Below are 25,741 nucleotides of genomic sequence, written 5' to 3' on the forward strand. Positions count from 1 at the left end.
TGATTTTCATTAAATATAATGTCCTTGCTTATTTCAATGTGTCTTCCTTCTTTGATGTAGATTCTATATGCCTTTGAAGAAAGACTGTAGCCAACAAAGATCCATTTAATGCTTGTAGAATCCAACTTCTTTCTTTTGTCCTTTGGAACATGGATATAGGAGGGACATCCAAAGATTCAAAGATGGTCCACACAAGGCTTCCTTCTTGTGAATGCTTCTTTGGGTGTCATATTATCGAGGATTCTATGAGGACTTCTATTTTGAATATATACAATAGTCATTGCAACTTCTCCCCATAGAAATTTTGGAATGTCTTAATCAAAGATCATTGTTCGAATACATTCTTCAAGTGTTTTATTCTTCCTTTCTGCAATTCTATTTTGTTCGGGATTGTAGGGAATAATGAGCTTCCTCTTAATTCCCGCTTCTTTGGAATATGCAATTATTTCTTTTGAAGTGTATTTTCCACCATCATCGGATCTTAAAGTCTTTATTTTTCTTTCGGTTAATGTCTCTACTTCAGACCTGAATTCCTTGAACTTTTCGAATACTTCATCTTTTGTTTTGAGTAGATAGAGCCATGTCTTTCATTAGTGATCATCAATGAAGGTTACATAATAGAGATGACCTCCAAGTGATTTGTCAGACATAGGCCCACATACATCTGAATGGATAAGGTCCAATATTTCTTTAGACCTTGTTTCATTGCTTGTAAATGGTTTTCTTGTATTCTTTCCTAAGGCACATCCCTTGAATATTCTTTCATGATCTTCTTTAATATTGGGAATGCCGTTTACCAATTTGTTGAGAGTGGGAATAACCATGTAATGTAAATGACCATATCTTCTATGTCATAGTTCAATGGGATTGATTTCCATGTGAACTAGGGCATAGAAGATATGGTCATTTACATTACAAAGTTATTCCCTCTCTCACCAAATTGGTAAATGGCATTCCCAATATTAAAGAAGATTGTGAAGGAATATGCAAGGGGATGTGCCTTAGGAAAGAATACAAGAAAACCATTTACAAGCAGTGAAACAAGGTCTAAAGAAATATTGGAATTCAATACTCTATATAAACTTCCTTCACAAATTCCAATGACTTGAGCTTTATCGATGCTTGAATCTTTACCCCAGTCAAAACCTTTCCATCTACAAAGCAACTCTATCACCTTTATCTTCTAAGCAAGAAATTGAAAGTAAATTCTTTTTCAAACCTGGAACATATAGTATATTGTTGAGATGTAGCTTTGCTCCATCCTCCAACTCTAAAGAAGTTGATCCCAAGCCTTTAACAACATAGCTTTTGCTGTCTCCCAATTCCACTGCATGAGAAGATTGTTCTTTTTATAGAGTATGAAGTAGTTTGCTATCTCCTGAGGGTTTAGTGGCCTTGCCTTGTTTGCTATCTCAAGTGTTTTTGAATGGTGGAAGTACTTATATTACCATGAGTTAAAAGTTATGCAGAGTTAATCATTTGTATTGTTTTATCCGCCGAAGTAAAACAATTGTTATCCCACATTCTTGTAATCAAATCCCACTCCCATCTTCGTTGCCTGTGTTTCTGGGCGGTGGAAGTTATGACACAAGCTCAACAGTAAAAGGGAAAAGGTGCCAAAGCGTATTTGTTTTTACTTGATAAAAACTCTGTTTTTCCTGTACAACACGGTAATTCGGGCACAGTTTCCAAACAAATGAGAATGAATTTTCAAAATTGAAAGCGGTTTTTGTTCAGAATGGACCCGTTTAAAAAAACCTCTCTCGAGTTTCTAAGAGCTATCATGATTTTGGAGTTTCGAAGGGATCAATGGACCCTATTTTTTTAGGAATTCGTGAGGGAAAAACTCATGGATAGTTGTTGACTTGGATGCCACCTCATCAAATTCGACTTAGTGATCTTTATCTCCAACCATGACTCCAACAACATCATGATCTTTAGATGCAGATAAGATTAGGAATTTTTCTATATGCATGTATTTGATAAAGTACATTATTATTTCTAGATTTTGTAATTAAGTTTTGCTAGAAAAATGTTGTAGGTTATGGTCTATTCTATAAAGACAGTTTCTGAAAAATGAAAGAGGGTTGGAACTTTTGAAATATAGCTTCTTTATGCATTCTCTGATTAGATTATAATAAAGCAGTCTATTTGAGCAATTTACAAAAATTCCTGTGTTACAATTCCCTGTCTGTTTCTTGGTTTAATATTTTCTTCAATGTCTGAATGCTAAGTGGATTGAAATTGGAATTTATATTGTTGTGCTCCATTTTATTTATGTTTCAGATATTTAAATACTTATTTTTTCACATATATATCACACTGATTTCCTTCACTATCCTCCAACTCTCCTAAAAATTGTCAAAGAAATTGTTGCTATCTTGCTTTTGTGATCTTTTCTCACTAAACCTGTGATTATATAAAGCTGATTAGGCATGGTGAACTTTTCCTACAGTCCAACCAACCTCAGTTTTTCTTAAATAAATCTCACCGTAGACTTATTGCAAACCTTCTACCACTGTGACCTTGGGTAGTTGAGTTTTAGGGAGAGATCCTTCTCCAGCTTGAAGGGCCAGCTTTCAACCTCAAAGCGGTTTGAGGTTACCTTAGAGTTTTTCCTGCAGCTAGGGTTTTCTTTAAGTGATAACAACCTGGGAAAACCCACTTGGGGGAAAACCCAACAACCTTTTCCTTAGATAAATTCTTCAGTTCAATAAGAGATACGGCTAATACTGCCAGTCAACTATGATGGTCAAATTGACCAACAATGCTATGGTCAAACTTGGTCAAAACAACCCTCTTGTCAAGTCACTCTTTTGCCCAACAACTTCGACCCCCTTTGATCTTCCTAGGATGAATTTCGACCTCCTAGAATATGCCTGGAAACTTGTCCATGCTAATTTGCCCAAAATTTTGGCCTTGCTGCTTAGAAGTTCGACCTGTTGCCCAGAATATACCCAAAAAGTACACATCCGTAACAAACACCATCTCTGCAAGATACCATAGGAAGACCTATCACCATATTTTCTTTACATAGATTTTGAAGGGAGTGATAGTTTAAGTGACTAAATCGCTCATGCCAAAGTTTGCTCACTTCATTATTATGAGCAACAAATACTGAGGGAAGAGTTGATAACCCAAAGTTGTTAAACGTATACAACCTTGTAGAATCACCAGCAATGCTAGTAGCACACATCCGGAACAAACACCATCTCTGCAAGATACCATAGGAAGACCTGTCACCATATTTTCTTTACATAGATTTTGAAGGGAGTGATAGTTTAAGTGACCAAATCGCTCATGCCAAAGTTTGCTCACTTCATTATTATGAGCAACAAATACCGAGGGAAGAGTTGATAACCCAAAGTTGTTAAATGTATACAACCTTGTAGAATCATCAGCAATGCCAGTAGCTAAAATTTGTCGAGGATCTCTTTGGTCCTTAATTACAACATAATGAGGTTAAAATTCAACGGTTTTACCTTCACCTGAATGAGTTATCTGGTATACAAATAGAAGGTTGCAAGATAAGGTAGGAACACATAATACATCATTAAATTGGCCATTGTCTAGATGAATAGTTCCAGTCCCTACAACACTAAGAGATCTATCATCACCAACATATATATTTTTGTTTTTACAATCATTTAAAGAAGAAAACATGGTTTTGTTTTTGGCCATGTGATAAGAAGTTCCAAAATCAATGAGTCACTCATGAGAATGAGAAGAAGAAGATACATTTGGTGCATAACCAGACCAAAATGCTTGACAACCATATGAAGAAAGTGCTATTCCTGAAATTGAAGTTGAAGTTGAAGAGTGCTCCAAATGGATGTTATGCTTCTTCATTGCTGCTCCCAAGGCTTCCATCTTCTTAAAGCATTTGGATTTTAGGTGGCCATCACAATTACAAAAGTTGCAATGTCTATCAGTCTTCTTCCCTTTGTTTTTAGTTGCCTTATCATTTTGTTAAGTTGATTTTTCATTGTGAGACTGAAATTGCTCAGGACCCTTGTTTGGTTTAGGTCCTAGGACCATTCTTTTTAGGGTGCTGCTTCTTAGGATTCTTTGAACTTGGTTGCTGCTGGGCTGCTAAGGCTTTCTTAGAAGAGTTTTCAGTATTAAGAAGACCATGATGAAGAGTTTTTCTTGCTCTCTTATTAAAGAATCACAAAAGGAATCAAAAGAGAGGGACTTGTAGTCTTGTCCTTGAGAAATAAAGACTTCTCTAGTAGAATGGAAGGTGGAAACAAACACAGAGTAGGCTGGTCCTAACTTAGTAAGAATATAATAGATAAGGTTGCCATCTTCTTTTTTAACCTTAACATCTTCCAAGAGAAGTCTAAGGGTCTTGAAATTGGACAAAAATCTTTAATGGATGGGTCCAACGTAAGCAACTCATTTTCGAGTTGATGGGCTCTAATTTCATTTTTAATACCAAAAACTTTATTGAGTTGTTTCATCGCTTCATCGAGGGTATCAATTTTTGCGAGACATCCCTATCAACCCACATGCTTGATCTTGCTTATTTCCCCATTTGGCTCGATTATCTTCATCTTTAGGTTTAGACTCTTGGCCTGAGGCTATTCTATAAAGACATTTACTTCTAAGTAAATCCACAATGTAGGATAACCATTGGAAGTAGTTGGTGCTGTCAAGAATAACTAGGTATGGATTTTTCATTTTAAAAGAAACTGAAGCTGTAGATGCTGAAACTAAGTGTTCCAATGGAAAGATCTCAAAAAATTAGGCCGATTAAAAAAACGGCTCTGAAAACGGCTTCCGGATGACGAAGTTATCGTTTTTTTAAGAAAAGTTGTTGAAGATGCCGACAAACCACGTGAATGTTGGGAAGTGAATGAGAATGTTATATTTCAAAAAAATTCCACACCCCCCCCTCTAAACTTAATCTAATTAGCTCACTTTTAAAAAACATATTACTTTATGTGATCCACTTTTACAATTAAATGGAAGTCATTTTTACAATGGTACTTTATGAACTATCCACTAAATTGTAACTTAAATAAAAGTTAAAGTGACTTTAGAATTTAAGTGACTCACTTTTTATAATGTTGAGAACACTTTTACATAAAGTAACTTTAAAACATAATTTACATGTGCTTTTTGAAAAAGTAACTCAACAAAAAGAAAGACTTGAACCCAAGACCTCTATTTTCATAAAGTAACTTTAGACCAAGTGAGCTAGTTTAAAAGGTTAGTAATTTTTGGAAAGGAAGAATGAGTTTTTTGTTTTTGTTTTTTTGTTTTAGCTCACTGAAGCTTTGGGGTGTGTGCTTACTTCAAAAACCCTTTTTGGCCTACAAAACAAAAAAAACAACCACAAAAACCAAACGAACAAGCAAAAGTATCCAAGCCTTACGGCTTAAAGTCAGATTTGGCCTAAAACTATATATTTTCCTCTATGTTTCTGATTTTCCGAGATCACACTAAAGTGTAGCGAAAAAGAGCATATGCATGAGAAAAATCCTTGCTTTCTGTTTTTAGTTTGCCCAGATCGCATAGAGTCACAAGGCAAAGAGCATACGCAGAAATGAAAGGTATAGATCCGGTAATAAAAAAAATTGATGACTATAAACTGAAATAAACAGAGGATTAAATAACTATAACTGCAAAAAAAGACTGTATACCTCAAGATCTTAAAAATGACGTAGCTAGGGCTACCATAAACCTTTTCGGGAGAAACAAAATGGGTTCCTCACTGGAACATATGCTCCTAACACAATAGAGCAGTCTTCTTGGCCCGAAAGCGGTCATAATCAATAGATCTAGGAAACGACAATCGAATACAGTTGTACTAGCTTCGGATTTGGATCACCAACGGATGCAGCCCTCAAATACATCTGATACCATGTAGGAATTTACAGGGTAAGTTCTTTAGATAGAACACCAAAGGACACCGCTCACAAACAGATCTCAGTTCAGTACACCAATATTCTTGATGTGTTTAAAACCCTCAAAGAGGGAAACAATCCATGGCTTGAGCCAACGCGACCACTTCAGGCAATTTATTAATGTAAAAGAAAGAAAATTTACATAAGCTTCTCTCATAAATGGTCACCTAACAAATGACCCTCCATGCTCTTTAAATAGAGATCATGGACCAATTGGGTGTTAAGCCATGGATCAAGTGTCGGTAATGCCGAGGAGAGAATTAACCGTCAAATCACTTCATGTCTAGAACATATTGTGACCGTTGGATTCTAAGTTACAAAAAGTACATACTAAAGAAACACACTTTACCTAACTACACACTAGACCAAGTTATACTTAATTATTTCCTATGTGTTGGAATATCGTAACAATTATAAATTTCATGAGCTAAAATATTAATTATGAAGACCGACCATAGCTACAAAATTCAACATGGTCTTATCGGTTTTGTGGTCAAACTGGTCTGATTCGAGCCTTTGAACTAGAAATGGCTGGATCAGTATCAAATCAGTCTTGCTTAAGTGAACTAGTCGGTTTTGTACTAAACCGACCAGTTTTGTACCAAACCGACAAGTTTTGTATTGAATCGACCAATTTCGTACTATGTAACCAAGGGAATTCTAAACACAATTAAAAAAGAAGAAGAATTTTTCTATGGGGCATCCTAATATTCAATCCTGTGGCCCTACTTGTGAAAATTCTATCACTGCAACAATTGATTTACTTTAATTACTTATTTTCCAATAAGTTATTTATGAAATTCCTTCAATAAACATTAAAATAAACTCAGCTGCAGATATCACACCATAATACAAAAACAAACGCCTGCACAAGAATCAACACGTCGACACAGATATATTTGGACAACAGTCCCTGAAAAAACCCAATGTGGGAAAACCGGTGCAGCAAGGGAGGATTTTATTATTCAACAATTCTTCAGTACAACAGGGTGCCAAACTGGCTTACCCAACAGAGAAAAATTCTCTAGCACTTCTCCCAGTCTTAGTGTCAGCCTGGCTGATCCCTGCATACCTCCCAGACACTTTGCGTCAGCTCCTTCCTCTCTACGTCAGCACTGGGCCTCTTTGCGTCGCCCACGCAGGGCCTCCAGTGACTGTGCAATCTGCTGCTGCCTCTGCGTCTGCCTCTCCAACCTCTTCGCTAGTCTTCTGGTGCTGCTCCAGACTCTCTGTTCTGTACTTGCTGCCTCCTGCTGCTCTCTAGACCACTAGTTCGAATTTCTTAGCTAACCCCGGTCCAGAAATTGAACTGATTGGTCTCCCTCAGTGTGTCTTCCAGCTGACCCTCAACCCTCTTCTTATACTTTTCTCGTTGGTCCATCAATGATCGAAATTAAATATCTAATCAATGGCTAAGATTAGATTTGTCTTGATCCATGACTTTTCGACCCTTCTAACCCAGTTTTTTATTAATACCCATTAATATTTTAATTTTCCTAAGTTTAGACTTAGGAATTCCATTAAAAATATTATTTTAATATCTCCCAAACCGGTTAGAATCTGGCCAACCAATTTCTGGGTCTTGGAGATCTCATGTGCTTTAGCCTCTCCACCAATTTTCAGGGCTAGAGCACATCTGATGCTACCCCAAATCAACACTCGCTCTTAGCGAGAATTGTGCTCTAGTAATACTCCTGACTGAGTATCACCCTGATCATCCATCATCGGTCCTTGTGTTGATGCTAGACCTCCCTGCCCAACATTCTCTGTACTGCTGTCCATGGTCCTGCCACTGCCACTGCTGCATTTGTATGGCAGCTCCCTCTGCATCCGTGCTGTTGCTGGTCTTTTCTTCCAACACTGCATTTGCACTGCAACTCCCTTTGCCATGTTGCACCGTGCTACTGTTGATTGCTATCGCACTGCAACATCACCCCCATTTCTGCTACTGAAATGGATTCTTTATCATCCTCATCTTTTCCCTGAAATAATCAAACTTTATTCTTCCAAGGGCCTTGGTGAGGATGTTTGCCACCTGTTCTCTTGCAGGAGTGTAGCTTAATTGTATAGTGAGGATGTTTGCCACCTGTTCTCCTGCAGGAGTGTAGCTCAACTGTACAGCTCCTCGTTGGACACAATCTCTGACAAAGTGACACCGGATATAAATATGCTTTGACCGATCATGAAACATTGGATTCTTTGAGAGCTTGATGCAACTCTGATTATTGCACATGATCTTGGTCGCCTCCATTTTTCTTTGGAATAGGTTCACAAGTAGTTTTCTGAGCCATATGGCCTCACACGAAGCTGTGCTCGCCACCATATATTCTGCCTCAGATGAGCTCAGAGCCACAGATTTCTGTTTCCTACTGCATCAGGAGGTCATTCCTGATCCAATTTTGAAACAGTACCTAAAGGTACTTTTCCGATCCACTAAACTTCTTGCCCAATCTACATCAGTAAATCCACTTAATCTGATATCCTTACTCTTGGTGTACAAGAGTCCATAATCAATTGTTCCCTGTAAATACCTGAGAACATGTTTCGCTATTGCCTAGTGCGCCCTCTTTGGTTCCACCATGAACTGAATGAGGGTGTTGACAGCGTAGCAAATGTCTGGCTTGGTATTGACCAGATACATCAGGGACCCTATGAGCTGCCTATATAAGGTGGGATCAACATCCTTGTCTTTTGATGCATTAATCTTCTTCCAGTTGGTGACCGTTGGAGTAGCCATGGGTCTACAGTCCTCCATCGTGAATCTCTTTAGGATTTCTGTAGCATATCTCCCTTAGCCAAGGAAGATCTCTCCCTTTTGCTACCAAACTTCCAACCCTAGGAAATAATGCATTCGTCCGAAATCCTTCATATCGAATTCTGTGGCTAGATTCTTCTTGCAGTCCCCGATGAGCCTGAATGATCCTGTCAGAAAGAGATCATCCACATACAATACTAAGGTTAGTGGCTCATTCTCTACAACCAGATAGTAGAGATTTGGATATGCGTCACTCTTGACAAAGCCAATCATCTGCAAGTAGCCATCGATTCGACAATACCATGTTCTAGGTGCCTGTTTTAGCCCATACAAGGCTTTCTTCAACCTACATACATGAAACTTCTTGTCATGTGTCTCTAAGCCCTCTCGTTGTTCATTGTATACCTCTGCTTATATCACCTTGTTCAGAAATGCCGTTTTGACATCCATATGATGAATTTCCCACCCCATCTGTGCTGCAAGAGATATCACGGTTCTAATAGACGTATACTTGGCTACCGGGGCTAAGGTCTCTTCGTAGTCAATTCCTTCCTTCTGAGCATACCCCTTAGCCACAAACCTGGCTTTATATTTCTCTACACTATCGTCTGCAACGTATTTGATCTTGTAGATCCATCTCGAACCTACCACTGATCTGTCTTGAGCCCTTGGCACTACGTCTCAGACATCGTTCACCATTATGGAGTTGTACTCCTCTACCATTTCATCTAGCCAAACCTGATGTTGAGCTGCCTCTTGGAAACTGGTAGGCTCCCCATCCTGAGCTACAAATGCCTGATATCTATCTGGCTGTTTTCGCTCCCTCTTATTGTTTCTTGGCACAGTGATGAAGTCCTCTGCATGTCGCAGAATCTGACAAAGTTCCCTGCTAGTTCTTCCTTTGCCAGCAGGTGCTTTTGTTAGCTCCTCCTCATCCTGTGAATCTTCTTGACCCAAGGAAGAATTCTTTACTTCTGTTGGTTGAAGAGGTTTAACCAATGACTCCTCTTTTGACTGCTCCTCGGAAGGCATTTCACGAGATTTTCTGAAAGCCCCATCCATGAACTTCACATCTCGTCGAATCACTACCTTCCTGCTTCCTGGAAGATAGATTTTGTATGCCTTAGCGTTCTTGCTATATCCCACAAGATACCCTTTTTCCGCAGTTTGATCCAGCATTTTCCTCTTTTCCTCAGGTACGCGACAATATGCTAAACTCCCAAATATCCTAAAATGGCTGACTTCAGGTGTTTTCCTTGTGAAAACTTTCTCTGGAGTAATCTTGCCCAATGCCCGATGAGGAGTCCTGTTCTGAACATAGACTGCTGTGTTGCATGCTTCCGCCCACAGAAATTTTGGCACTCCTGATCATACATCATGGCTCTAGCTGCTTCTACAATAGTCCTCTTCTTTCTTTCTGCTACTCCATTCTGCTCTGGATTGTAAGGAGTTGTCCACTTTCTTTTGATGCCCTCCTTAGCACAAAAATCAGTGAAGTCCTTATCGACATACTCTCCACCAATATTTGTGCGCAAAACTTTTACTTTCTTCCTAGTCAGATTCTCCACGAGAGCCTTGAACTCTTTGAATCGACAAAAAACCCCGTCCTTGGTTTTCAGAAAATAAGTCCAAGTTTTCCTTGAGTGGTCATCAATGAAGGTAAGGAAGTACTCGGCACCACTAAGAGCTTTAGTGGACATAGGTTCGCAGATATCTGAGTGTATCAATCTTAGTACACTCTTGGCCCTGTTTTTACTTCTAGGAAATGCTGCTTTGGCATACTTTTCTAGAGCACATCCTCTGCATACATCATCTCGTTTCGTACTAAGATCGGGAACTCCTGTTACAGTGCTTCTGAGAATTCTCAGAGCCCCATGGTGCAAATGCCCCATTCTTCTGTGCCATAGTTCGTTCAAATTTTTGTCTCCATGACGGCCTATTAGTGCCATTGGTGAGTCTAGTTGTAGTCTATACAACCTGTTACTTTTGATCCCGATCTACACTTTCTTTTTCCAGCTCGGGTGTTTGACGTGTACTTTCTCCTTGATGAAGACGACATCATAGCCTTTGCCTTGAAGTTGTGACACAAAAAGTAAGTTCATCCCCAATCTTGGTACATGCAACACATTGGTAGCATGAAACCGCTCCCCTGATTCTGTTTGAAAAACTATGGTACCCCTCCCTACTGGAGCACACTTTGCCTTGTTCCCCATGGTGATCTGAAAGTTCATCTTCTCCTCCCGATAATCTGAGAAACATTCCCGAATTCTCGTCATATGCCAAGAGGCTCCATTGTCTATATACCATACCTCTGATGATGCAGAACTAGTCATACAAGCCACTTCTTCTTCCAGCCTGGAAGCCAACATAGAGAAATTGAAATCACTTTCTCTTGTGCAATTTTTTGAAAATCTGTGCAAGTCTCCTAACATAGATGCCTCTGCATCATTGTCTCAACCCATAATTGATTTTCCTTTCCTGTCTCTGATTACTTGCTCTGATACCATGTGAAAAGTCTATCACTACAACAACTGATTTACTTTACCTACTTATTTTCCAATAAGTTATTTATGAAATTCCTTCAATAAACATTAAAATAAATTTAGCTGCAAATATCACACTATAATACAAAAACAAACACATGCACAAGAATCAACACATCAACACAGATATTTTGGACAACATTCCTCGGAAAAACCCAATGTGGGAAAACCGGTGCAGCCAGGGAGGATTTTATTATTCAGCAATTCTTCAGTACAACAGGGTGCTAAACTGGCTTACCCAACAAAGAGAAAAATTCTCCAACACTTCTCCTAGTCTCAGCGTCAGCTTGGCTGACCTCTGCGTACCTCCTAGACACTCTGCGTCAACTCTTGCCTCTCTGCATCAGCACTGGGCCTCTCTGCATCACCCACGCAGACCCTCCAGTGACTGTGCAGTCTACTATTGCCTCTGCATCTGCCTCTCCAACCTCTGCGTTGGTCTTCTGGTGCTTCTCCCGACTCTCTATTCCGTACTTGCTGCCTCTTGCTGCTCTTCAAACCACTAGTTCGAATTTCTCAGCTAACCCCGCTCCAAAAATCGAACTGATTGGTCTCTCTCAGTGTGTCTTCCAACTGACCCTCAAGCCTCTTCTTATACTTTTCTCGTTGGTCCATCAACGACTGAGATTAAGTCTCTAATCAATGACTAAGATTAGATTTGTCTTGATCCATGACTTTTAGACCCTTTTAACCCAGTTTTATATTAATACCCATTAATATTTTATTTTTCCTAAGTTTAGAATGAGGAACTCTATTAAAAATATTAATTATTTTAATATCTCCCAAACTGTTTAGAATCTGCCCAAACTATTTCTGGGTCTTGGAGATCTCATGTGCTTTAGCCTCTCCACCAATTTTCATGGCTAGAGCACATCTGATGCTACCCGAAATCAACGGTACCGTTGTTATGCAATTAATGATAATGTTTGCCATTTTCCTTTATTATTTCATTTTCATCCTTTTACTTAAGTTTTAACATTACCATTAATTGCCTCGGGATGTTTGAGAGTGGTTTTGGCTTCATTGTATTTCACATGGAGATAGTATTTTAAATCTCATTTAAAATCCAATGGACTTAACAATTTTTCAGGGTTTTAGGATTGGGGGGATTGCAATGTTTCCATTGGATTAGGTCGTGTATGAGGGTATTGAACGAGTAGTTAATCAAGAGCGCTGAACCCTCTATGTACCTTGTTATTAGTGGCATTGATTGTTGAAATCCTCTATCATGACCCTAGTAAAAATGTACCCATCACTCAAACAAAATCTCGATTTGACATGTGAAGCTTTTTCTATCTTATTTTAATGCTTAAAGGGTGATATTGATGATGAAGATCCCAATATAGGCAATGACTTTGATGATATGTAGGTATTTGTTGTAGCATGATTTTTTATTTTTGACACTAGAGGCCATCTAGAGCCTCTTTGTTGATGTATTTTTGGTTTAGAAATGTATTACACTAAGTGCTATTTTGATTGTATGTACTCTTATTTTATATATAAATGATAACTTTTGCATATTTGTGTATAAGTTGTTTGGATTCATATGGATGCACACAAGTATATATATATATATATATATATATATATGTTTTTCTTTAAATCTTAATATTTTGTGTTTTTGGTTGACTGATTTTTTGGTCCCTTTTTTTGGTTGACTTTGATGATATGTAGGTATTTGTTGTAGCACCTCTTTTTTTGACACTAGAAGTCATCTTAAATGAGAACTATTGCACATTTGTGTATAAATGGTTTGGGTTCATATGGATCGGTGTTGCACATATCAGGATAATATCAGAATTATCGTGATATTATCGTCGAAAACCACCTAGCTGATATTATTTCCGGTATTTATCACGATAAATTACCTGAATTGAAATTATCGTGATAAATTCAATTTATCGCAATAATTTAGGTGATTATCACGATAATTTTGAAATTATCGCATTGCTCTGTCAATTTCAATTTATTAATAATATTTTTTATTTTTCTTTTGACCCAAATTTTTTGAAAGTGAGTTAGGGGATTGAGTTGTGAGGATACTTTGACTATCTCCATCAAACAAACAAGGGGAGATCTATTGTTTTCATTTCCCATGAGTCATCTCCTGAAGGCTGAGATACATAACCTAGTAGTTAATGGTAATATTAAATTTCTTAAAGTAAAAGGATGAAAATGAAACATAAATGAAAATGTCACTTTTACTTAAATTTTTAACATTACCATTAATTGACTTAGGATGTTTGAGAGTGGTTTTGACCTCATTGGATTTCATATGGAGAAAGTAGAATTTTAGATCCCACTCAAAATCCAATAGACTTAACAGTTTTTAGGATTTCAAGATTGGCGGGATTGCAATGTTTCTATTACATTATGTGATGTACAAGGGTATGGAACTAACATTTAATCAACATCACCAAGCCCTCTATGTACCTCAATGTTGGTGGCATTGATTGTTGAGCTCCTCCTTCATGACTGTAGTATTAATGTACACTTAACTCAATTATTCATGACCCTAGTAAAAATGTACACTTCACTCAAGAAAAATCATTGATTAGGATGTTAAGCTTTTTCTATCTTATTTTAATGCTCAAAGGGTGATCTTGATGAGGAGGATCCCAATATAGGCAATGGTTTTGATGTTATGTAGCTATTTGTTGTAGCATGATTTTCTTTGGATTTCAGAGGCCATTTAGAGCCTCTCTATTGATCTTTTTTTATTCAAAGATGGCTTGCACTCGATGATATTTTGGTTATATGCACCCTTGCTATATACATGATAAATTTTGCATATTTGTGTATAATAATTTGGATTCATATAGATGCACATGAATTATATTTTTTTTTCAAAATTTGAATATTTTATATATTTTTTGGTTGACCAATCTTTTGGTACAATTGAGAATGTTGTGGTTATTTTCAATCAAGCAAACAAAGGGAAATTTGTTGTTTTCATTGCCATGATTCATCTCATGAGATACATTTATTTTTGTTTTGATATGATTTTGTATCATTCTATTAGATCTTATGACTTAGGACAAATATCATATTTCAATATCGAAGTCTGATGTATCACTTGACATCTTATATGTCGATTTTATTTTCATATTTATGTAGCATTGTGTTTGTTTGATGTTGGTGTTGTTTTAGAAGTTAAATCATTGAGAAAAATTGATTATTTTTTGTATTTTTTAAAGTTTCTCGACAATTTCCTATATTTTCCCCAATATTGCCGATAATTTAAATTTTGGATCCCCGGCGATAAATTGCAGATAACAATAAATTTAACATTGATATGGATGCACATGAATATATATGTTTTTCTGTAAAATCTGAATATTTTATGGGTTTTCGTTTCGCTGGTTTTTTGGTCCAGTTTTTGGTTGACTTTAGTGATATGTAGGTATTTATTGTAGCACGATTTTTTTGTGACACTAGAGGCCATCTAAAGCCTCTTTGTTGATGTATTTGTGGTTTAGAAATGTATTGCATTAAGTGCTATTTTTGTTATATGCACTCTTATTTGATATATAAATGAAAACTTTTGCATATTTGTGGATAAATGGTTTGGATACATATGGATGCACATGAATGTATATGTTTTTCTTTAAAATATGAATATTTTGTGTGTTTTTGATTGACTGGTGTTTTTGTTCCGGTTTTTTTACTTGTTCTGGTTTGGTTCCGATTGGTTCTTTGCTCAGGGGGTTTTCCGGTTCAATCACTGGTTCGGTTCTGATAACATTGGTCATAATTGATGTGTTTATGACTTTGAAGACACGCTTGATACCATGTAAACCTTTCAGAGAAAAAATCTAAGTAGGCCCTTATTCTATTGATATTATATTCTTAATTCTAAAATAATAATAAAAAATGTTAACTTTAAATATGTTTTTAAATTTTTAAAAATTATTATATTTTTTGGACATGGCATATCCCCGCCATATCCAGATCCTGGATTTTCAAAAATCTAGTTGATCCAGGTTCAAATCGGTATCCATATCTGTATCTTGTTAACTTAGCTTCAAAGTATTATGAGTATACTGGCCAGCAAATTTCTACACAATGTACCCTTATCAGTTTATTCGTTGTGGTTGCTGGAATGTCCCTTTCATTTTAACTTGTTCATTTCAAAATGTTGGCCTTTCTTACTTAAAATATCAAAATATCTGACCTTTATATGGGACCGTAGGTATTGTGTGATAATCAGAGCTTTTTTAGCCTTTTCTTTTTTCTGTAGATCAAGTGTCAATCTGTGTTTTTAACAAAATCTATGTATGAGAACAAGAGTTTAATATGACTTTTATTCTTCTAGTTACTCCGCCTTGTGATGGTCAGAGGAAATGGAGTAGAGGATGTTAACACAGTCCCACAAGCTGTTCTGACATATGCTATGGAGCTCAAACCTTACATTGAAGAGCCTGCACCTCGTGCAGTTCCTTCATTGACAGTCAATGTCTTTGACCTACGACCAAGGGTGCGGCATGATTTTGTCTTCTCTAGCAGGGAGGCAGTGGATGCCTACTGGAAAACTCTTGAATATTGTTTCTGTGCTGCAGAGCCAGCTGTTGCATCACGTGCTTTTCCTGGATCTACTGTACCTGAGGTATAAACACATGCTTTCTGGCTTAGGACTCACTCTCTTTATTAAAATGAAGATGAAATTTTATTCACTATTGAAAATTCTGTAGTTATGGGATTTTAGTTAGAATTCTTTGAGATTAACAAGGAGTTTTAATGCTCCCAACAGTTTGAAGTCATTTTTGTTGTAGCACGTATATGGTATGGCTATTGAGACTCAAGCATGTAACTTTTTGTCTTCAGATTTTTGTACAGCGTTCATGGACATCTGTTCGGGTTATGAGTGTTGAGCAACGCACAGAGTTACTCAAACGTGTTGCAAATGATGATCTCCAAAAGCGTATGCCATTCAAGGAGTGTGTCAAGATTGCCAAGGATCTAAACCTTACATTGGAACAGGTTAGCTTTGACCTACATTTTGATGCTGATTTGACATCATATGGTGCTGTTTGTTGCAGATGCTAGATTGTTAAATTGTTTCTTCACTCATGATGTGACTTGAAGATTCTTAGTGTTTACTGACCAGTGGTCATGGTTTGTGAGTGCTAGACTCACATCACTTCAACGCACAATGCATGAACACATTACATTTACTCTCCGTTTTGCGTAAAACCATTTAATGTTTCCAACTCATCCGTTTCCAAGATTTTTGAAATTGTACTAAATCTTTGCGATGTTCAGGTGACTTGTTTTGACATTAGTATTTGAATTGTCCTGGTATTATTTGATAACTGATCTTGTTACAGGTTCTGAGGGTATCTTATGAGAAAAATAGGAAAGCTCGTCTATTGCAGAAGGAGGCAATAAAGCCTTCTGATCCTAGGGATGGAATGCAAACAAGCATCAATAATCAACGGGTTAGTCCTTTGAAGAGAAAGAGGCTTTCTCAGGAGGACACTTCTGAATATGGTAATATAGAAGTTCAATTGAAAAAACCATCTGTTCAGAAGGATAGTTTTTGTGAAGGTGCTGGAAAAGATTTGGATTTCTACAAGGATAACCAAGCTGTGGGAGAAGAACAAAATAATTACAAGAAACCGCATTGTGAGGGAAGCCATGGGGAGGGAGAAGATGAAGATGAAGAAGAAGATGGAAATGAAGACACATTTATTAATCATATTAGTGCTCTGTCCAGGCTGAAGCCTATGCGAAAGAGGCGATTTCCCTGGACTGACAGGTTAGAGAGGTATGCATGAAAAAGTGAAGTTTAATGTGGTATTGAAAGGGAAATATCTATAATGCTTTATTTCCATCTTGACCAGATTAACATTCATTTCTGTTTAAACTTGCAGATCTTTGATTACTAGCTATGCAAGATACAGAGCATCCTTGGGGGCTCGATTTCATCGTGTTGATTGGGTTGCAATACCTGGTTTGCCAGCTCCACCAGAGACTTGCCGAAGAAGAATTGCTTCTTTCAAGCATGAACCATCAGTTAGGAAAGCTTTGATGAATCTTTGTACATTGCTTGCCACACGGTATGCAAAGCATCTGCAACAACTGGAAGAGGAGCAACCTCTAGACAATGATAATGCAGGAATCTCAAAAGGTCTTGTAAAATCATTGGCCGGAAGTACTTGTGTTCGTAGTCAGAATGCCTCTGCTAATCCTGGCCAGTTGTATGCCCTGTGGGATGATTTTGAAGAACCAAGTATTGCAGCTGCAGTTGATGAGGTTATGAGATGCAAATCCATGGCTAAGTTAAGTATAGTGAAAAGGTCTGGGGGTTCTGCCTCATATGTGACAAAATGGTCTGAGTCTGTTCCATCAAAGAAATTAACTTCCAATGTTCCTATAGATAACGGTGTTGATCCTGCTTGTGGTGTCCAACATGAACATTCTTCTGCAGTGAGTACACATAATGTATCTTCCTCTGCATCTACATGTGTGACACTTGAGGTTAATGTGGGATCCACTGGTTGCATGGTGGCTTCCTACTCTACTGATGAGCATCCACCAGGTCGAGTGAATATTGGAGGAGGTAGAACGAGGGCAAATCGTCGTCGAATACCAAAGAAGGTGCAGAAATTGCTTCAGAATGAGGATCTCAGTACTGAAAAACTAGTGCATAAGTCTGTTGCAGTGGCAAATGCCGTGGAACTCATCAAGCTTGTTTTCCTGAACTCCTCAGCAGACACTGAGGTACCCAAGGTGTTAGTGGATACCCTCCGGCGTTATAATGAATTTGATGTCTTTGCAGCCTTCAACTTTCTTAGAGCACATGGACTTGTGGTAAGTGTGTTTGTCATTTTCTAAGTTATTTTTTGAGGGGAACAAACAAATAATATATCATTGAAAACTGAATAAATGCGTAAAAGAGGCCCTACTTTATAGAGAGATTGAAAAGCAGTGAGAGTAACATTAATCTTGCATCTCACTTTTTATCTTGAAAAAGGATTCTTGGAATCAATTGATTTAAGCTATGGATAGGAGTGGCATTTTAGTCTATGCTGATTTGCAAAGATGTATGGTGTTTTCTACAGTCATCTTGTTCTCTATGGTTATTTTTTTTATGTTTTGTTTTTGTAACTTGTTTCAATATTCTAAACTGAGAAATCAACGCAGTTAGTTATAATCTTACCTGTTAAATGAACTTTTAAAGCATTATATTGGCAGAAGTTTCTTTATATGAACAAGTCTGAATGGTTTTTTTTGTCTCTCTTTGTTGAACATATAGGTGAATAAGTTAACACGATTTGTGAGGTTATATTACTTACTTTTCCGAGGTTTCATACTGGTCCTTCGTCTGTTATCCATTGCATGGAATCTTGTATTTTCTTTAGCTTCACAGAATTGGTTTATCTTAGCCATTAATTTAGTCAGCCAAATTGTGGTTAAGTGGTAAGAAAATTATCATTGCTAAGGAAGCTTATGAAACATTATAATGGCTCCCCTCTATGCAAGTGTCTCAACTTCTTTCACCAATCAACCAATAAATGCAGATACAACAAGCTGAAGGAATGGTATATAAAGATGTGCTAGAACACTTGGGTTACTGATTTCTAGGAAGCTTATACATCCTTTGCATAGCTTGGAAGCAGTTAATAATCTTCCTAGCTATCTCTTTGCTAGCAGAAAGCTGACCATATCCTTATGCACATTTATGGCAGTGATATTTATTTTGTTCTGATGACCTGCGTTTTGCTATCTTCTGTGCAGGTTGTTGGTCATGGTGTTCAACCAATTGTGCTTTCGCCAAAGTTTTTCCATAATGCTTCTGCATCGCCTTTTCCTATAGGGACAGGAGAAAAATCATCTAAATTTGCAAATTGGCTAGATCACATTAAAAAAGAGCTAGAGGAGGACTGGATAAGCCTTCCAGCAGAACAACACTGTGGTGATCTTTTCCATCTTTTTGGTCTAGTATCTTCTGGGGAGATCGTTATTGCACCAAGTCTACCTAATGCAGGAATTGGGGAGGCTGATGATCCTAGGGGATTGAAGCGTAAAATAGATAAAGATAAAGCAAGTCGAGATCCACAGTTTATAAAACCAAAGCTCCCATGGCCAAGAGAGGGAGAACTCTGTTCACGTCGAGAGAGGGGGTTTCCTGGGATTCAAGTGCTTATGCATCGTGCGGCAATTCCCATGAAGGAAACTATTACTAGAGATTGGAATGATAAGGACCAGACAGAAGACAATGCAGGTGGACAAGTTGATCATTGTGATTTACAGTCTAGCCTGAGCATGGTAAATGGCAATTGTAACATTGAATCCAACCATTCTTGTGATCATTTAGAAAATTCAAATTCATCATACATAAATTCTCATGTATTGTCGTTGGAAGCTCTTGTAAATTTTGCTGAAGCCTGTGTCTCCCCAAGAATCATTGAGGGAGATCAGCCCGATATCTTTGAGCCTGAATGGTTTGAGACAGCCTTGGATGCCATTGAGAAAGCTGGTAATGAAGGGTTGAGTTTGGAGCAAGTTGCACAATCTCTTGGTATGGATGGTATGAATTCGTTGTCTAATGGGCATTTCCTTATTTATCCTATGTTCTATATATTATAATTATATAAATGTGATACTAGAAATATCTCTATGTCAAGTTGGTTGCATAGTAAGCTCTGAGATAGAATTCTAACAATCATCCTATTTTCTATGCATGTTGTGGGTTATAGGAAATCATGTTGAACAAGCAGATGCAATTGTTGAAGCATTACAATCATTCAACTGTGTCAAAAAGGTGTGTCCGGGTGGCATTAAAAAATGTCTTTCAAGTATATGGATAATAATGTGGTTTTCTTCATTTAATTTATGCATGTGCTAATTTATAGTTAAATGTCCAGATATTTTCTTTGCCAGGGTAACATTAAAAATGTCTTTCAAGTATATGGACAATATTGTAGTTTTTTTCATTTACTTGCATGCATGTGCCAATTTATAGTTAAATTTCAGGACATTCTCTTCAAAGCTATGCTTTTTTCCAAGTTCCAAAGAATTTTGACTTGAAAATTGTTCAAGAACTATGTTACACATAGAGAGTAACTGTTAAGAAGGTACATGGATGGAAGAATCACCAATTAAAGCCAATAAATAATACACAAAGGGAGACACTTTTTTACATTCAGTTGCAATATTTTTTACTTGCAAATTCATGATAGGAGTGATAGGAAAGCATAATAGTCCATGAACATAAAAGGGAAATCTTTTTGCAGGAATCTTTGTACTATGTTATGATGCTTATTCTGCAGCCTTGATCTTTAAGCCATGGCAGATGAATGTAATATTTTTGAAGCGCTCTTCAGCAGTGTGAAATCCACATTTCTGTTAGAAAAAATGGGAGAAAGTTTCTGCAGCAAGAGTTCATATATTTCACATAATGATTTAGAATACGATGGTTAATATATAGATATGGTAAGACAACTTACTCCACGGTTATCCAACAATATGTCAACCACTAAAGATATTAATAACACCCACGCCTAACATAGACATGGCTAAGTGAATATCTCAAATATGATATCTAAGAAATGTGAACTACCTTGATCTTATCCAACCTAATGACACTGCATACACATTTATAACCACTCGAATTTCATGCACTTAACTCACCTATACCTGAACTCACCTCATATTCATCTTATGTTGCACTCCTTAAGTTTAAGATGACATTTAATGTGACAGCTTTGACAAGTGACTGACATTGTATACAATGGTGTAAACACATAAATAACAAGTAGGGGTACGTATTTCAATAATCTTTGTGAGGATTGATGTTGATTTTTAATGTACCTTGGACAAGTGGTTTCCCACGGGTTAGTCTCTCCCTGGGAAAAGTGTCCAAAATAATTCTTTTCCTAAGTGTGACTTTATAAAGCGAAAGTGACTTTATAAGTGGTAACGTCAATGTTAAATTATAAAGTGAAAAGTGACTTTAGACATAAAGTACAATGTGGGTACTTTATTTAATGGGTGAGTTAAAAAATAGAAAGCGAGAATTAAATGCACATTTATTCTCATCCCTTGATCCAGTGTTACTTGGGAGCGGGAGCGAAAACGGGTGTGGGAGCGACATTTTCAAAAGCTCCCAGTTTGGGAGCGAATCCCGGAGTGATATATATATATATATATATATATATATATATATATATATATTATATTTTGATACATATATGTCAACAAAAACATGTAGAATGATGAATTAGATATAAAAAACATAAAAAAACATAGATTGATCATTGAACCATATAACATCAATCATCTAGAAGTTATAATCTTCATCAACCACGTCCACAAGTTAGTAACATACAACATATTGAGTCTCGTGAATCATGATTCATCAATCTTAAAGTTTCAACTTCAAGCTTTCAAAATTGAAAATTCAATATATAACATTTATCATCATTGATCACCAAAGTTGTACTTGTAAGCTAAGTTTAAATAATATCTAACATGAAATGAAATATTATAAAATGAATTATGAAATGAAATGAAACAACTTTCATGAAGCATCATATTCATAATTCAGAATCATTACCAATGAGTTATAATTGCCAACTTCAAACTTCAAACTTAAATTGTCACAACCATATCTTGTTTACAAAAAATATCATTATGATATGAAAGAGTCAAGACTCAACAATAATGAAAACTAATAGAAACTAGAAAAGACAAGTAAACTGTAAATCTATTATCTACTACTTCATGTGGCCCTTGCCACGAGAAGTGTCTGATGTATGAGCAGGGCGTGGTGGTCTTCTAGGAGTCTCCTCCTGCACAAACCGACGACTAGAACCAGAAGGCAAATGCCCTCCACGTGAGGGTGTAGATGGAGGCAGTGACAACAAAGGAACAAGACTCAGAACTCTAGCACTACTATTGGATGGTGGAGGTGGCATGGTTGTTGCTTCATCTTCCTCTCTCATAAGTTCCGCTTCCAATTCTTCAAGATGTATAGTGCCATCCTCCAAATTATCATCCTCTGGGTGGTTGTCCCAAATTTTATATGTTGGATCCTCATAAGCCCGATCACAGTAATGACTCAACAACCTCAAGTTGTAGTGCACATAAACCAAGCTTTCTACCCGGTTTTCATTGAGTCTGTTTCTTTTCACATTATGTATGAAGCTGTAGGTGCTCCAACACCTCTCTGTAGAAGAAGTATTTACAACCTGTGAGAGAACTTTTTTTACGAATTTTGGCAAAAGTCCATGGCCGCCGTATGATTCCCACCATGTGCAAGCATCAAATCTGTCTGTATCTTCCATTGCATGAAAGGTACGAAACAAACTAGTGCCACTAAAGTATCTGCCTAATTCAAGACACACACTAGCACATTCCTCCCTGTCAAGTATCAACTTTTCTAATGCTTGCAAATATCCTGTAGATACCTCTTCCTCTATATGGGGTTTGACCCTAACCCCACCCCCTGGTGCAGGTTGGCCCAACCAAGATGTAGAGTAGTATTTTGGCGTAAGGATATACGCCAAGCAATGTAGTGGAACATTAAGTTTATCCCACCGTATACACACACAATCGTGAATCAGTTTATATAAGTTGGGATCATTGTTATGAACAATATCTTTTATTTGCCCCAACATGGTATCCATCTGCTCATACACCTCGCCAATCACTGGTTTATCTGTATCTGCAAACCGAATCATGTGATAAATGGGCTTGGTGAAATCCAATACTTGCCTCACACGTGCCCAAAACATACCATCAAGAGCAACCTCCTCCACCTGTTCAAAACCTTGCCTGTCAGCTGCATTAATACCTGCCAGTGTGGACTTGATACCATGCTAGCCAATGACTCTCTTACCTTCAAAAGGCGCCTGAAGGTGAGGTAATAGCTACCAAATCTAGTCCTTGCAATCTTCAACAACTCCAATCTTCAGTGACTGTGGAAAAGGCCATGGGTATTGCTATGATTTGTAATAAATTTTATCATTTGTTTGCCTCTCTTGTATAAATCACCAATCCATTTGTATTGTTTGTTTTTGTTCTTAACAATATCATGCATCAAAAGGTTCATTGTGTGAACCAAACATTCAAACCAAAATATGTTGGGGTATTTATCCTCAATAATTGCTCCCGTTGCCTTACAATTAGGACCATTATCAGTGATGACTTGGATGACATTGTATGGTCCAATACGCTCAATTGTTTCAAGTAATGGTTATGCAATGTTGATGCCGGTCTTGAACTTGTCTAAGTAAAAATATGCTGAAAGAAAGATGGCACCTCTAACAGACACATCAAGAACATTTATCAATGGTTTGCATTTTACATTTGTCCAGCCATCAGATACAATGGACACCCCATGGTCAGTCCAAGAACTTGTCATTCTATTCAAAAATGTGATATTTTTGCTTTTTCATGATCAAGTCCAACAATTCTTGCCTTGTCATACCCAGGGCTTTTGTATCTTTTAGGGGCATCATTTATGACATAAACCATTTCGTGCCAATAAGGTGAGTGAAGAACATTGAATGGTATCCCACATGCATAGAGAAACCTGTAAACTTTTGAATCCACATCATTCCTACACCCTTCATCAAGGAAATCTGATATGCTTCTACGTCTTAAACCTGGTGACCCTGTGCCTCCATATCCACTGCCTTTGGAGGATGCTGAAGGAGTTCTTTGTGCATGTGATGGTGAGCTTGGTTCAAAGAAACCCTTTGATTTTTTAGGTTTGTATTGGGCTTCTTCCTCTTCCCTTATGTATTTGGCTCTATCTGTTGCTGACACACCTGAACAAGTTTTGATTCCTATTTGTTTATCTCCATCCCATGGCCTTTTCCCGCAGAGGTGCTTTCTGGAACGAGTTTATGAACCTGTTTAATTATTGTTGCAATGGGGGCAATGAAATTTAGTGGTTCCACCCCCTTTCCCTGCTTCAGGCCTATTAACATATTTCCACAATGGAGTTTGGTCTTGTTTAGTTTTTTGAGCTGACTCATGTTCACTCTCCTCTAGCTCCTCCTCACTGGGGTTTTCATCAAATCCACTATGACCCCCTTCTTCATCCCCCCCTTCATTTTCAATTCTCTTTTTTCTACTCTCCAACACCATAATAACCAAAAAAGGAACCAAGAAGAAGAAAATGCCAAGAAATATAACCATGATGTTTGAATCTGCAAAAAAATGGAATGGGAGAAAAAAATTTATTTATAACTTTATTTATTTAGTCATGAACATTAAAAAATATTGCTAGAATAGAGGCTACCTCTTTGGCCTCCAATCTCCCCTCCTTGCTTTCTCTTGCTCCTTGCTCCTTAGCACTTGCTCTCTCCTTGCACCTTGTTCTTTGGCACTTGCTCTCTCCTTGTACCTTGATCCTTGCTCTCACTCTCACTTGCTCTCTCTTTCCCCTCATTCTCTCTTGCTCCTCACCCTCCCTTGCTCTCACTCTCACCTGCTCTCTCTTGCCCCTCACTCTCTCTTGCTCCTCACCCTCTCTTACTCTCCTCCTGCTCTCACTTTCTCTCTCTTCTAAAATAATGAAATTGATTAGAGGGAGGGTTTATTTATATTCCTTCCCTCCCTTTCCTCCCTTCCCTCCCCCAAAATCGATGACCTTTTCTACTTTTCGACACAAATTTTTTTTTTCATGTGTGCGATTTTTTTCACTAGCCGGAGCATTTTTTTAGCCCGGGAGCGGTCGGGAGCGATCGCTTCCCGACCGCTCTCGGGCTATAAAAAAACGCTCCTGGAGCAACGAGAGTGATCGCTCCCTAATTCGCTTCGACAATTGGCATGGAGCGGAAACTTTTTTACGGGAGCGCTCTCCCGAAATTGCTCCCAAGTCGCTCCTGCCCGGAGCGTGGATTGGGAGCGGGATCCGGGGGGGGGGGGGCGCTCCCACGCAACACTGCATTGATCTAAATGAATTTGAGCCATTAGATCTCAGGGTCGCCCAAAAGTCATTTAGGGAAACAAAAGGGAGAAAAGAAAAAAGAGACTGCATTCATTCATCATGAGAGCAGATTGGAGAAAGGACGCTGAGAGTTGGAGAAAAGTTCTGAAGGAGAAATTTGTTGAAGCAAGCTGAAGGAGTGATATCTGGGAAAAGCTAGGCACGGAAATCAAGGCATAGAAGACAACAAAAGGTACAATACGAACAACATTTAATGTTTTGAGCTGCAAGCCGTTCAAGAGAAGTTTTTGATTTTTTTTTTTGAAAAACCTGTACAGTGCGTACATCGGTATGGAAATCCGTATAGTACGTATTTGTACAGTACATATTTTCAGCTTCAAGTGGGCATGGAAATTGAGGCAAAGTGGGCACTGTTTTCAAGGAGTTTTGGGCTAAAGAGATAAGTTGTATTTTTTTGTTTTCTTTTGTCTGCAAATGTATGTTTCTTGAACTTGGAAGATAAATAAATTTGAAGAGCTCTCTAACAGGGTTTCCCCGGAGAAGATTGAAGGGGTTTTGCGTGGGTCTAAGTTGACCAAAAATCTGTGTATTTTTATGTGTGTTGCCAGTCTGTTTATGTCCATAT

The 25,741-nt window shown here is 37.7% G+C and overlaps 1 protein-coding gene across 1 annotated transcript in view; it reads left to right on the forward strand.

Annotated features, from left to right (window-relative positions):
• The window catches only part of LOC149233289 (uncharacterized), a 213,629-nt gene that overhangs the window by 127,502 nt on the left and 60,386 nt on the right, over positions 1-25,741 (forward strand). The window contains 6 exon segments of the mRNA XM_089379723.1: positions 15,526-15,816; positions 16,035-16,190; positions 16,538-16,977; positions 17,084-18,023; positions 18,951-19,743; positions 19,913-19,977. Coding sequence (XP_089235849.1) covers positions 15,526-15,816; positions 16,035-16,190; positions 16,538-16,977; positions 17,084-18,023; positions 18,951-19,743; positions 19,913-19,977 — 2,685 coding nt within the window.

Source organism: Pinus tabuliformis, chromosome J (assembly GCF_031772625.1).
Source record: "Pinus tabuliformis cultivar Carrire ecotype Pingquan chromosome J, CPIR1, whole genome shotgun sequence".
Lineage (NCBI taxonomy): Eukaryota > Viridiplantae > Streptophyta > Pinopsida > Pinales > Pinaceae > Pinus > Pinus tabuliformis.